The 14,960-nt window shown below is 45.2% G+C and overlaps 1 protein-coding gene across 7 annotated transcripts in view; it reads left to right on the top strand.

Annotated features, from left to right (window-relative positions):
• The window catches only part of plch1 (phospholipase C, eta 1), a 229,928-nt gene extending 216,138 nt beyond the window's left edge, over positions 1 to 13,790 (top strand). For 4 of the 7 annotated variants that reach the window (XM_061973114.1, XM_061973115.1, XM_061973116.1 and 1 more), the window contains 3 exons: positions 91 to 150; positions 2,848 to 3,235; positions 9,868 to 13,790. In XM_061973114.1, coding sequence (XP_061829098.1) covers positions 91 to 150; positions 2,848 to 3,235; positions 9,868 to 12,308 — 2,889 coding nt within the window. In that variant the 3' untranslated portion in view covers positions 12,309 to 13,790. Of the gene's footprint in view, positions 1 to 90; positions 151 to 2,847; positions 3,236 to 9,059; positions 9,088 to 9,867 lie in introns of all 7 variants that reach the window. The other 3 variants (XM_061973119.1, XM_061973118.1, XM_061973117.1) reach the window with 3 other exon arrangements.
• Positions 13,791 to 14,960: the final 1,170 nt, after the last annotated feature.

Genomic DNA, 14,960 nt, shown 5'->3' with positions numbered 1-14,960 from the left:
AGCTGGTGTTCGAGTTCTGGAAAGAAAGCCCTGAGGGTATGCACTTTCTTTAAAACTGTGCCTATCCACTTGGATCCTTTGTCTTTCTAGTGGAGTCCTCTAGTGCTGAATCCCAGCTTTACCATAATGCACTTTCTAGGATCTAACAAGGTATCTGAATGCCTTCAGCTTTGTGTGGTGCTGTACCAACTTCTAAATGCATGACTACTAAATGCAGTTTCTGTTCATCTTAAATTGTGTTTTTGTGCGACACTAACCCCCGAGTCACATGAAGCATGCAAGGTTTTATTATTTTGCATGCTTGCATAACCCACAAAGGCCTTTCACTTGTGTTGCCGCGTATCTAAAGACATAAGGGGGCCATCTATTGGCAGTACCTATAAATGCATGTAAATACAGTACACCAGGGGTCCCCAACCTTTTTTGCACCAGGGACCGGTTTAATGTAGGCATTATTTTCACGGACCGGCCTTCCACGTGTGGCACACAGATATAGCAAATAAGTGCATGAAAAATGAATACATGAAAAAACTCACCATAATATTCAATTAGTAGGAGCCCCTAGCCTTTTTCCTTTGCAAAAAAGCTCTCCATAGACTTTAGTTTTTTCCAAATTTTTGCTAGTAGTAGGCTTTGTTTTGGCTTTAGTATCTGATGGGTTATAGGTGATACATCACATTCAAGGACAAGAGCATGGATATATAAGAATGCTAGAAATACTATACATTAGTTCTAATAGATTTCTGTGGGTTACTATTTCCATTCTAAAACTTATGTATTCATATTTTGTGCAATATTTCATACGTAGATACACTAATGTTAGCTTTTTTGGTCCAATTTTCCATACGTAAATACATCCGTTATTGCTAACTACTTATGGAATAGGACGATGTGCAATAATACCAGCACTTTAAAGGCCTACTGAAATGCGATTTTCTTATTTAAACAGGGATAGCAGGTTCATTCTATGTGTCATACTTGATCATTTCGCGATATTGCCATATTTTTGCTGAAAGGATTTAGTAGAGAACATCGACGATAAAGTTCGCAACTTTTAGTCGCGGATAAAAAAAGCCTTGCCTCTACTGGAAGTAGCAGACGAGTAGCGTGACGTCACAGGTTGTGGAGCTCCTCACATCCGCACATTGTTTACAATCATGGCCACCAGCAGCGAGAGCGATTCTGACCGAGAAAGCGACGATTTCCCCATTAATTTGAGCGAGGATGAAAGATTCGTGGATGAGGAAAGTGAGAGTGAAGGACTAGAGGGCAGTGGGAGCGATTCAGATAGGGAAGATGCTGTGAGAGGCGGGTGGGACCTGATATTCAGCTGGGAATGACTAAAACAGTAAATAAACACTAGACATATATATACTCTATTAGCCACAACACAACCAGGCTTATATTTAATATGCCACAAATGAATCCCGCATAACAAACACCTCCCCCCTCCCGTCCATATAACCCGCCAATACAACTCAAACACCTGCACAACACACTCAATCCCACAGCCCAAAGTACCTTTCACCTCCCCAAAGTTCATACAGCACATATATTTCCCCAAAGTCCCCAAAGTTACGTACGTGAGACTTTTATTAGTAGGTTGCACAGTGAAGTACATATTCCGTACAATTGACCACTAAATGGTAACATCCGAATACGTTTTTCAACTTGTTTAAGTCGGGGTCCACTTAAATTCATTCATGATACAGATATATACTATCATATATACTATCATCATAATACAGTCATCACACAAGATAATCATCAGGGTGTATACATTGAATTATTTACGTGACATACACATAGCGGCACACACGTACGGACAAGCGATCAAATGTTTGGAAGCGTACTCGCGGTACCGTGTCTGCGTATCCAACTCAAAGTCCTCCTGGTAAGAGTCTCTGTTGTCCCAGTTCGCCACAGGCCAATGGTAAAGATTGACTGTCATCTTTCGGTAATGTAAACAATGAAACACCGGCCGTGTTTGTGTTGCTAAAGTCGCTTCCCTCCTACAGCTTTCTTCTTTGCTGTCTCCATTGTTCATTGAACAAATTGCAAAAGATTCACCAACACAGATGTCCAGAATACTGTGGAATTTTGCGATGAAACAGACGACTTAATAGCTGGCCATCATGCTGTCTCAAAATGTCCTCCACAATCCGCGACGTCACGCGCTGACGTCATCATACCGAGACGTTTTCAGCAGGATATGTCGCGCGAAATTTAAAACTGCACTTTAGTAAGCTAACCCGGCCGTATTGGCATGTGTTACAATGTTAAGATTTCATCATTGATATATAAACTATCAGACTGCGTGGTCGGTAGTAGTGGGTTTCAGTAGGCCTTTAACTTACTAGGCCAAAGGTGATGTGTATTTTTTTTCTTCAGCACAATTACTATATGCAACAATTTAGTACTTCTCCATCTGCCTTATGCACATTAACTCCTATGGTCACTTTCTTCCTGATCTGCCTTGATCTTAGGTCATCAACCTAGATAGATGGAACCTAGCTTTTGGCTACGATTTGGCACCTTTACATTTTATATATTTATTAATGTGCATTGTCCCATGTGACAAAGATGTTACAAATATAGCAAATGGTGACTTCCTGTTAGGAGAATTATAATACATCTATGAACAAGCTTATTGGTGTGTCTGGCGGGACTGGCCAAAGTTAAGTAGGAGAAAATGTGGTCGGTTATAAATTATTTAATGTCTTTGTGCGGCCCGGTAGCAAATGCGTCACAGACCGGTGCCGGTCCCCGGACCGGTGGTTGGGGACCACTGCGGTACACTATTAAAGTGACAAAACGGGCTTACTATTCTCTTCCATTGTTCTCCAGGGAAATCAGCTGCGAGGTATCCGGGGTTTGTTCAACCGCTCTTCCAAGTCCTCCGTGGATACAACCGCCGCAGGTCTTCGCAAGCGATCTATCAGCGATCACCTCCTACGACGCACTGCCAGTGCCCCAGCGAAGGGTCGGAAGAAAACCAAAATGGCGCTGTCCGAATCTGTAGCCTCCATGTCGGACCACAAGAACAGCGCGGGGCTAGAGGCCATCGGGGAGGGTGTGTCAGGGAAGGAGCCAGGGGTGGAAAAATGGCCCCAACCCCCGCCCCCCCTCACCCACAGACCCATCTCCATGCCTTTAGACAGGCTCCTGCAAGGGCAGCTGACTCTTTGCTCTGGTGACAAGGAACAGCGAGACTCAGGGGCAGACACAGTCATTGGTGGGTATTTATTACAAAAATAACATACTGTACTATCTTGTACAGTATGTTAATCATTTAAGCTTAAAACACCATTTTTTTTTTTTACTATTAAATCATTATTGACATTACAGTATAGCCAGTTTTTGGTTTTGTCTCTTAAGCAATACAGTGGAATCTCCAAAGTCAGATCCCCCTGAAGTCCTAATCTGGAGTTCCAACAAATATTAATAATAAGCCTCAAATCTAACAGGTTGTGTGAGACTTCACTCTATCTTCAGGGTTCAGAAGGATTAACTCCACACTCTGTGTTTTGCTTAATGGCAAAAGAAGAATAATCAATAAGCATTATTTTAAATGTATTGGGGCATAGGAAAGCAGTACTCACCTTTCTGTCCTGGCTGCTCAGTACAATATAGCTAAAGGAATAACCAACAATAACAACAAAATGAAGAATGGAACGTGTGCTGCAAAGTTTAATATTATGAATAGACTACTTAATTTCCTTGGCATTTTACAAGACCCAAAACCAGTGAAATTGGCACGTTGTGTAAATAGTAAATAAAAACAGAATACAATGATTTGCAAAATCTTTTCAACCTATATTTAATTGAACAGACTGCAAAGACAAGATACTTAACGTTCGAACTGAGAAACGTTATTTTTTTGCAAATATTAGCTCATTTGGAATTTGATGCCTGCAACATGTTTAAAAAAGCTGGCACAAGTGGCAAAATGACTGAGGAAGTTGAGGAATGCTCATCAAACACTTTTTTGGAACATCCCACAGGTGAACAGGCTAATTGGGAACAGGTGGGTACCATGATTGGGTATAAAAGCAGCTTCCATGAAATGCTCAGTCACTCACAAACAAGGATGAGTCGAGGGTCACCACTTTGTGAACAAATGCGTGAGCAAATTGTTCAAGAACAACATTTCTCAACCAGCTATTGCAAGAAATTTAGGGATTTCACCATCAACGCTCTGTAATATCATCAAAAGGTTCAGAGAATCTGGAAAAAATCACTGCACGTAAGCAGTAAGGCTAAAAAACCAACATTGACTGCCCATGACCTTCGATCCCTCAGGCGGTACTGCATCAAAAAGCGACATAAGTGTGTAAAGGATATCTTTTATCCTTTATCAACAACACCCAGCAATGCCGCCGTATTTGTACAGTAACTTGTTTTTTAAAACAGTATGTTAAAATTGAACTTAAAACATTGCCCTAACTTTTACTAAATGTTAATGAAACTGACTGTTGAGTGTTTCCAATATGTTTAGAAACACAGTTGTCCCTCATTTATTGTGGTTGATTGGAACCAGACATGAACACGATAAAGGAATATCATTATAAAATCAAATATTTTCATAATTAGAGCATAAAAAAACTGTTATGACCTTCTAAATAATGTATTTAACATTACTACATAGTCTTAAGATGAAGTGACACCAATCTTGTTTCATCCAATATAGTAGCTTTCAGTGTTTTCCTGTAGATTACAGTACTTATCGGTAGCCCGGAGGATCATATAAACATCAATGTTATGGCTGTCGCCCGGCCACTAAAACATGGCCAAATCCTGATTAATTCCGCTAAATAAAACTTGGCTTCCAAACGTTGAGACCACAGGCGTGAGTTGTTTTGCAAAAAACATGGTCAACAGTCGCAATGCAGTCAATAGGGTTTTTTATTTTTTTTAACTTGTTAGCATTCCGTGTTAACAAGTTAGCATTCCGTGTCCTCTCTGAGCTGCCACCTTAACGTGGTAGAGGGGTTTGCGTGTCCCAATGATCCTAGGAGCTATGTTGTCCGGGGGCTTCCATGCCCCCTGGTAGGGTCTCCCAAGACAAACAGGTCCTAGGCGAGGGATCAGACAAAGAGCAGCTCGAAGACTTCTATGGAAATGCAAGAACCGAGACTCAGATTTCCCTCGCCCGGACGCGGGTCACCGGGGCCCCCCTCCGGAGGCAGGCCCGGAGTTGGGGCACGATGGCGAGCGCCTGGTGGCCGGGCCTGTCCCCATGGGGCCCGGCCGGGCACAGCCCGAAGAGGCAACGTGGGTCCCCCCTCCAATGGGCTCACCACCCATAGCAGGGGCCATAGAGGTCGGGTGCAATGTGAGCTGGGCGGTAGCCGAAGGCAGGGCACTTGGCGGTCCGATCCTCGGCTACAGAAGCTAGCTCTTGGGACGTGGAACGTCACCTCGCTGGGGGGGAAGGAGCCTGAGCTAGTGCGCGAGGTAGAGAAGTTCCGGTTGGATATAGTCGGACTCACCTCGACGCACAGCAAGGGCTCTGGAACCAGTTCTCTCGAGAGGGGCTGGACTCTCTTCCACTCTGGCGTTGCCAGCAGTGAGAGGCGACGGGCTGGGGTGGCAATTCTTGTTGCCCCCCGGCTCAGAGCCTGCATGTTGGAGTTCAACCCGGTGGACGAGAGGGTAGCTTCCCTCCGCCTTCGGGTGGGGGGACGGGTCCTGACTGTTGTTTGCGCTTACGCGCCAAACAGCAGTTCAGAGTACCCACCCTTTTTGGATTCGCTCGAGGGAGTACTTGAGAGTGCTCCCCCGGGTGATTCCCTCGTTCTACTGGGGGACTTCAACGCTCATATTGGCAACGACAGTGAAACCTGGAGAGGCGTGATTGGGAAGAATGGCCGCCCGGATCTGAACCCAAGTGGTGTTTTGTTATTGGACTTTTGTGCCCGTCACGGATTGTCCATAACGAACACCATGTTCAAGCATAAGGGTGTCCATATGTGCACTTGGCACCAGGACACCCTAGGCCGCAGTTCTATGATCGACTTTGTAGTTGTGTCATCGGATTTGCGGCCTCATGTTTTGGACACTCGGGTGAAGAGAGGGGCGGAGCTTTCTACCGATCACCACCTGGTGGTGAGTTGGCTGCGATGGTGGGGGCGGATGCCGGACAGACCTGGCAGGCCCAAACGCATTGTGAGGGTTTGCTGGGAACGTCTGGCAGAGTCTCCTGTCAGAGAGAGTTTCAATTCCCACCTCCGGAAGAACTTTGAACATGTCACGAGGGAGGTGCTGGACATTGAGTCCGAGTGGACCATGTTCCGCACCTCTATTGTCGAGGCGGCTGATTGGAGCTGTGGCCGCAAGGTAGTTGGTGCCTGTCGTGGCGGTAATCCTAGAACCCGTTGGTGGACACCGGCGGTGAGGGATGCCGTCAAGCTGAAGAAGGAGTCCTATCGGGTTCTTTTGGCTCAAGGGACTCCTGAGGCAGCGGACAGGTACCGACAGGCCAAGCGGTGTGCGGCTTCGGACATGGGAGGAGTTCGGGGAAGCCATGGAAAACGACTTCCGGACGGCTTCGAAGCGATTCTGGACCACCATCCGCCGCCTCAGGAAGGGGAAGCAGTGCAGTACCAACACCGTGTATGGTGCGGATGGTGTTCTGCTGACCTCGACTGCGGAAGTTGTGGATCGGTGGAGGGAATACTTCGAAGACCTCCTCAATCCCACCAACACGTCTTCCTATGAGGAAGCAGTGCCTGGGGAATCTGTGGTGGGCTCTCCTATTTCTGGGGCTGAGGTTGCTGAGGTAGTTAAAAAGCTCCTCGGTGGCAAGGCCCCGGGGGTGGAAGAGATCCGCCCGGAGTTCCTTAAGGCTCTGGATGCTGTAGGGCTGTCTTGGTTGACAAGACTCTGCAGCATCGCGTGGACATCGGGGGCAGTACCTCTGGATTGGCAGACCGGGGTGGTGGTTCCTCTCTTTAAAAAGGGGAACCGGAGGGTGTGTTCTAACTATCGTGGGATCACACTCCTCAGCCTTCCCGGTAAGGTCTATTCAGGTGTACTGGAGAGGAGGCTACGCCGGATAGTCGAACCTCGGATTCAGGAGGAACAGTGTGGTTTTCGTCCTGGTCGTGGAACTGTGGACCAGCTCTATACTCTCGGCAGGGTCCTTGAGGGTGCATGGGAGTTTGCCCAACCAGTCTACATGTGCTTTGTGGACTTGGAGAAGGCATTCGACCGTGTCCCTCGGGAAGTCCTGTGGGGAGTGCTCAGAGAGTATGGGGTTTCGGACTGTCTGATTGTGGCGGTCCGCTCCCTGTATGATCAGTGTCAGAGCTTGGTTCGCATTGCCGGCAGTAAGTCGGACACGTTTCCGGTGAGGGTTGGACTCCGCCAAGGCTGTCCTTTGTCACCGATTCTGTTCATAACTTTTATGGACAGAATTTCTAGGCGCAGTCAAGGCGTTGAGGGGATCCGGTTTGGTGGCTGCAGGATTAGGTCTCTGCTTTTTGCAGATGATTTGGTCCTGATGGCTTCATCTGGCCAGGATCTTCAGCTCTCACTGGATTGGTTCGCAGCTGAGTGTGAAGCGACTGGGATGAGAATCAGCACCTCCAAGTCCGAGTCCATGGTTCTCGCCCGGAAAAGGGTGGAGTGCCATCTCCGGGTTGGGGAGGAGATCTTGCCCCAAGTGGAGGAGTTCAAGTACCTCGGAGTCTTGTTCACGAGTGGGGAAGAGTGGATCGTGAGATCGACAGGCGGATCGGTGCGGCGTCTTCAGTAATGCGGACGCTGTATCGATCTGTTGTGGTGAAGAAGGAGCTGAGCCGGAAGGCAAAGCTCTCAATTTACCGGTCGATCTACGTTCCCATCCTCACCTATGGTCATGAGCTTTGGGTTATGACCGAAAGGACAAGATCACGGGTACAAGCGGCCGAAATGAGTTTCCTCCGCCGGTTGGCGGGGCTCTCCCTTAGAGATAGGGTGAGAAGCTCTGTCATCCGGGGGAGCTCAAAGTAAAGCCGCTGCTCCTCCACATCGAGAGGAGCCAGATGAGGTGGTTCGGGCATCTGGTCAGGATGCCACCCGAGCGCCTCCCTAAGGAGGTGTTTAGGGCACGTCCGACCGGTAGGAGGCCACGAGGAAGACCCAGGACACGTTGGGAAGACTATGTCTCCCGGCTGGCCTGGGAACGCCTCGGGATCCCCCGGGAGGAGCTGGACGAAGTGGCTGGGGAGAGGGAAGTCTGGGCTTCCCTGCTTAGGCTGCTGCCCCCGCGACCCGACCTCGGATAAGCGGAAGAAGATGGATGGATGGATGGCATTCCGTGTTAGCTTACCATGTCCTGTGTGGTTGTTCTACATCGCTCACGCCAAAGCTGCGTTATTGATGTCCAAGATGAAGTGCATCTTGAATCAAGAGAGTTTATCTTCTCTTTGCCCTTACATCTGTTGATAGCTAATATCAGTCTCAGTTAGCCTGAAGTGTCATGCTGAATATCCGATGCTACGTCTTGCTGTTGTCTTTCAACCTGGCTCGCAACAAAGCCTCAACAATGTTGAGAAGTATTATTGATGAGGAAGGCGTTGGAGGTGAAGTCCATCAAAAAGGTATTTTGCCAAAAGTTGGTCATCCTGATTGTCGTGGGAAAAACTAGCTGGTTGTGTTGTTGTTAAATATTGTTCACCCTTAACCCGTAAACAGAAGTCCAACGAACTTCATCGACCGCCACAATACATTGATACAAAAATAAGACAAATACCGCACTGTAATGCATATAATACATAAATAAAACTTAAACTAAAATAATCTGCTATGTAAAGAAGCCGTGATATTTGAACCACAATGTAGCAAGGAAAGACACTACAACTAAATATTTAGGGTTGTGTTCGACCTTCGAGGTTCCACTGTGCTTGAAAACAACATTTTAACTTCTTATTTTACTCATGTGTTCTAGATCTAATCTACTTTCCAATCTTGCTCCTTTAATTACTTACTCTGCTACATTTAAAATACTCCTGCTCTCCATGATGCCTTAACATTGCCTTCTCTGTCCCATCTTCATTTATTGTGCTTCTTTATAGTAGAAAACTGACTAGGATGTTCCTGCAGGTAATCTAAAATGCCTCTTGTATGAAGGTTGCATCGTTCTATAACATACCGATGTTGCGTCTTCCTGGTGTATTCTAATCTGCCCTATTCCATTCACGGTACCTACTCGGCTCGCTGATTTCTACGTTACTGACACTGTTTTATTGGCGCATAATACCGAGTACCCTTTTTATGACCTGGTGGCATATGGGTGACATTAACCCCTACTCTTTGCTCATTGGTCAACCAAATTGTTATTGTAACATTTGACAACAGACAGCTGAAAATGGCAAGAATATACATATGTTTCACCCGTTGCTCCACACTCTCTACCATACTGCATCAGTAGATTTTTCTCCTCTCGTAGTCTTCTTGCAAAGAAGTAAACACAGCAGACCCTTGTTTTCCTCGTTAGTTGTTGTTTGCTAGCGGGTTATGTTCAGACTGATGTGTCCAATACATTTAGTACTAATTACAGGTGGAAACTCAAGGCGAGCTGAGTGGTACTATGCTGTGGTATAGGGCCATTTGAAAGTGGTATAAGAAATATATCGCTGTGCCATTCTATCCCATGGTTATCAATCCATTTGACCATATCTTTCCCAATATGATGTTTGCCAACATGGACTCTCCAAAGCCTCATTTACCGTCGTACGTGGTGATCCATCTGTCTGTTGTTTCCATTGTATTGGCTGGATTGTTAATTGTGGTCTTTGCTATTGGTTGGATGGCTTTATGTCTTGCATAAAATTGCGGTATCTATCATTATATTGGTTAATATTCAAACATTTGCATCCACAGGAACATACCCTTTTGACAGACCTAGGTCTTCCTCAGTGGATCTTCTTACCAAATCATCAGCCTCAATTCGGGAAAGGGTTCAATCCCCTTCTAAGACTTACAGCATTTGGAAAAATGATCTCATCAAGCCACGAGAGACCTCTTATCTGGTTATCGGTGAAAGTAGCATAAGAAATGAAGACGACTATGTCAACTACCAAGCAGGTAACAATCGAGGCAACCAGCTTAAGGACCAATCCGTAGGAACCACCAATATCCAAAGTCGATCAGATAAACCAGAAACATCTTCAACCAGCACGACATTCACAGTTGCACCTTCAGTGTCCTCCTCCTCCTCTTCTGCACTTTCCTCAACGGCCCCTCCTCTTTGCTCAGTCAGCAGAAAGTGTGAGCTAAAGAGTCCTACCTCCTTGCATGACAGTACTATCTCCAGACTCATTGATGCCATGTCTTTAGGCAATGACCAAGACACACACGGGTCTATATCTGCTTTGATTGGTCAGTTTGAAAGCACTGTTGACCAAAACAGTTCCTCCCATGATCATACCCTTGCTCATCACTCTTCTCATGAACCACAAGATTTCAGATCCCCAGCCAAGAAAGCTCCCCTTTTTGAAACAAATCATGTCACCCTTTCACCTTGCAAAATGTCAAAAGTAGACACAAGCTTCTTATCCAGTCCAGAAACTGCTGAACTTGAGGAGGTTTACACCATTTTGGATGAGGAGATGCTGTCATCTGTGTCGGTGTACAACCTAAAGAGTCAGAAAGTTCACATTCAGGAAAATAAGATGGCTTCCTCTCTACCAAAGGTGGTTCATGGATTAGATGCTGTACAGAGTATTGTGCGTTGGGATGATAATCCCACAAAGGGAAAAATAAATGAAGATCCCAAAGACGCAGAAGAGAGTATCTATGAGGAAGTGTTTGACCCACCCACTCCCATACCTAAGCAACAGTGGAATTCTACTCAAAGATGTACTTTTTCATCCAGAAACAACTCTTCCACAGAGGTGGAAATAAATGTTGATGAGAATCCAAAACCAAGACATAGATGGGAGACACTCACAAGTCCTACGAAACAAAATGCTATTTACCAAAACGAGTCCACCCCGGAATACTCCCAACAGAAACATCTTCTGCCGTATCGTGAGCCTCTTCAGGGATACCCAATGTTTCCAAAGTGTTCATCCCCACAGAATTCCTATCGGCTAATGAATCACCAGTCCAGCATCCAGTCTTCTCTAATCAATAGACCCATGGACTCTAAACCTGCCAGATCCACACCAATGAGTCACAACGGCTACCCAAGTCCTCAAAACACTCCAATTACTTTTCAGTATAACAAGTCATTAACACCACAGAGAGGCTACTTTGGGAGTCGTCATCCAGGAAGACAAGGGCCATTAAACACGAAAGAGGGATTGCAGAATGGGTTATCGTCTGAAAGTCTTCCCATTTCCTCTGCACTAACTATGTCTAAAGATAGAAGTCTATATTCCTCTTCTTCAGATTGTGAAACGGTGTACAGCCATGTGGACTATGCCGATATTGCATCCTCAGTAGAGTTAGCACCCCCTTCAAACTCACAAGCTCGCAGCCAAACCCAATTACCCTTTCCCAAGCATTCATGGAACCAAAAGGTTTCTAGGCTCCAAGTACAGTCTGACACCAACGTTCCAAAGATTTCAACTCAAAGCTGTTTATCAACTGTTCCACAGTCGAATAAGGCTGATTCCACAGTCAGCACTCCATGCAAGTCCAAGTCTCTTGGAGACCTGACTTCTGAGGACATATCATGTAACTTCCAGAGCAAATACCACATCATTAGTCGCAGTTTTATCACTTCCCACATGAGGAAACAAAAGAAGATGGAAACAATGGGGGGAAGAGGAAGTTTCCACACGCAATCTTGTGACCCCCTGACTGAGCAGTTGCGTAAACTGGTCAGTCTGGACGGAGAGGATACAGAAAGAGAAATGTCCAATCAAGAGGAAAAATGCCCCCAAACCCCAAGCACAAATCCCTCTACTTCCCAGGTCATTGACGACTCCCCCCCACTTCTTACTCGCCGTCTATCGACTCGTAGCCAAAGCCGAGTACGACACATCAACAGTCGAGCTCGGGAAAGACAGCAAGAAGCCCTGAAACCACGTTCTGGCATCACCGTCAACAGCACCACCAGCATGGGTGGGGTAGTTTTGAGGAATAAACCAGCCTTACAAAACCCCACAATTAACAGACATTCTACTGGCTCTTACATCGCGGGATACTTAGGCCAACTGGAGGACAGGGGGCTTCCTGAGGGAGCTTGTACATCTTTACACTACGGAAACGGCGATCAACACGGAGATCGTTATTGTCCCGATGACTTCTTACCCCCTTCAAATGGCTCACGCTTTTCATCAGAACCAGAGGTCTACTTTCTGCTTAGACTTTAGCGTTGAATGTCAGCTAAAAGGAGATCAAGGACAGAGTGTGAATCTTGGAAGCCGGTTGGTCAGCGAAATTCAAAGTTTTCCCCATATCAAAAAACGACCCTATCAGTATTTCAAATGATGATACATGTAGTGTCTCGTTAACGTCAGTACACACTTCATAGTTTAGCAAAGGGGCAATACTATAGAAATTAAACTTGGATAAAACATATTGTTGTCAATATACAACTTGTGTAGCAGTATAGATGTACTGCCCCCTAAAAATGACACAACACACAGCTAATGTTGTCTTAATATCTGACAACACAAATGAGAATACCTTTCAACAAACATGTCCAAAGTATCAATATTTACATTTATTACCCTTAGCTTGGTACTCACTTGTGTTGCTCGTTGTTTAGACAATAATGGCTGTATAGTAAATCAATTTTAGTGGACGTTAAATCTATTCCGCTATACAAGCTGTAAACTGACTACTCTAAGGTATATCCGAGTTTCATTTCTATAGTATTGTCGCTTAGAAATATATACTTTAATAGAATGTTTGCTAAATTGTGAGGCATGTAATCACTTTATTGAGATACTGTTCATAGAGCATTGTTTGGTCTGGCGGCATGAGTTTCATGTATAAAATGTCTACACTTTAATAGTTAAAAGCTGTTCTAGTCTGGCATTGTATTGTTGATATTCTGCTTAATGTTTAAATGTACGTGGGAAGGTGGATTTTCTCCAAAATGCTAACAATACTTGTTATTTTGTCCCTGTGGCGTCCTGTCAAAACTGCGTACACTGACTATGAAGCAAAAAAAAAAAATCGATTTGTAAGCAGAATGTGTTTCTCCGTATCAGTCGAATGTGTAGTGTAAACAACAGCTATGTCATCTCCTCAAAGGTCATCATCATGCAAGTCTTCCTTCTTCTTCATCAAGTGTATATAATTCCGCCGTTGTTTTGGATTCAACTCTGACTGTACATGAACTGTATGTTTGTGCATGTTACTTGTGAACATGTCAAGCATGACTATGCACCTGTTTATACAAAATATGTTAGATCAACTCGACAAATCTTGCACATAATTACCAGTTAGTTGCATTGGGGAGGATGAAAGCTCATATTAGGTGCAATTTACCATAAAAACCTCTGTGCTTAGACTTGTTGCTGTTTATGATTTATAAATGTTAAATAACAAAAAAAAATCATTGAAAGATTTGGAACGTAAAGCCTCTTATTTTTTTAATTGCTTTGATACAGAATACAAACTATCTTTTGTTGGTTCTGGTTATTTTATTTTATATAACACAAGTGGACTGCAAAAAATAAAACATAAGAGTACCTATTGTACAGTGATAAGGTTAAAAAATGAAGGGTAATTAAACTGTAATTTTTATTTTTGATTGTTACAGTGTCGACCATCTTTTTTCTTTGTATTGTTGCTCATCTGAGGACTGTGAGCATTTTCCTACCAATGCAATAAAAATATTCAATATTGAAGTTGTTTTCATCTGGTGATGTTTTGTCAACAAAGTATTCAAATTGTACTAAATACTACACATTCATTACATTATTTAATTCGTAATACTGTATTGTGTTTCAATTACAGCTCAGATTTGGGATTGGGTTGGATGCCTTCTTGTTCTGGGTATATATTGGACATAAAAGTAATTGCCAAATTAGAGACACGGGATAAATAAAGATGCAGAAAGCGAATCACACATGCATGGCAATGACTGTGTGATGAAATGTGGGACAGTTGTTGACTTGAAACCGTTGCTGGTATTCCCTGGGGGAGCAACATCAACGTGGGCCCAGCGCACACCACCCAGGCCTCCCAACCCCCACTGGCGCATTGGACACGGGTGCATCCCACCCCTTCGACAAGGCCACGCCAAACCACTCTAAGGGTTTGGCAGGGGTAGCGGCACAGCGCCAACGGGGAAGCCCACAAAAACAGGTGGGCAGAGAATAAACATGCAAGGAAAGCCTGCCAGGCCCACTGTCCCCTACCAGATTGCCAGAGACATGCACCTCCAGCGGACAGTCCACCCAGCCCAAGAGATTTTGAGTCCCCTGCCTGCAGAGCAAAGCAACCCCCGTGCACCGACCCAGTGGAAGATGACGAAGACGCAACATGCAGACCCCCATCAGCGGAACACACGGGAGAAGCAGGCTCCCCATCCAACCAGAAGCCAGCCATTCCTAGCGCAAACAGCAGCTGGGGTAGCAGAGGTGTTGAAAAGCTAACGCATCGCGCACTCCCATCCTTACACGCAAATGTCTAATACTGTAAATGGTTAAAACGGGTAACAACAACCCAGGCCGGTTGCTTGTCTCACCAGATCCTTAATGTTTCCTATGCAGTTCAAAGTAAAGGTCCAGGCATCGGTAGCAGCTTAGCTAGGGATGTTGTAGCTCAGTGAACAGGAGAGGGGGACTGTATGTACTTCAATCACTGGCCTTGTGTGTCTGTAAGTGAATGCCCTGTTTGAGGTCATAATGTACCGATCGTCCAATAAAAAAAGAGAGGCAGGGGTTGCTAGCATGGTATCCCAACTGGTTTGAGGTGGGATAAACAGAGCTCCATCCTGTCCTCAGTGTTGTATGACTACATATAGAGCAGTGGTTCTCAAATGGGGGTACGCGTACCCCTGGGGGTAC

Source organism: Nerophis lumbriciformis, linkage group LG17 (genome assembly GCF_033978685.3).
Source record: "Nerophis lumbriciformis linkage group LG17, RoL_Nlum_v2.1, whole genome shotgun sequence".
Lineage (NCBI taxonomy): Eukaryota > Metazoa > Chordata > Actinopteri > Syngnathiformes > Syngnathidae > Nerophis > Nerophis lumbriciformis.
The sequence above is the reverse complement of the archived record's forward strand: the minus strand, read 5'-3'. Positions and strand labels throughout refer to the sequence as shown.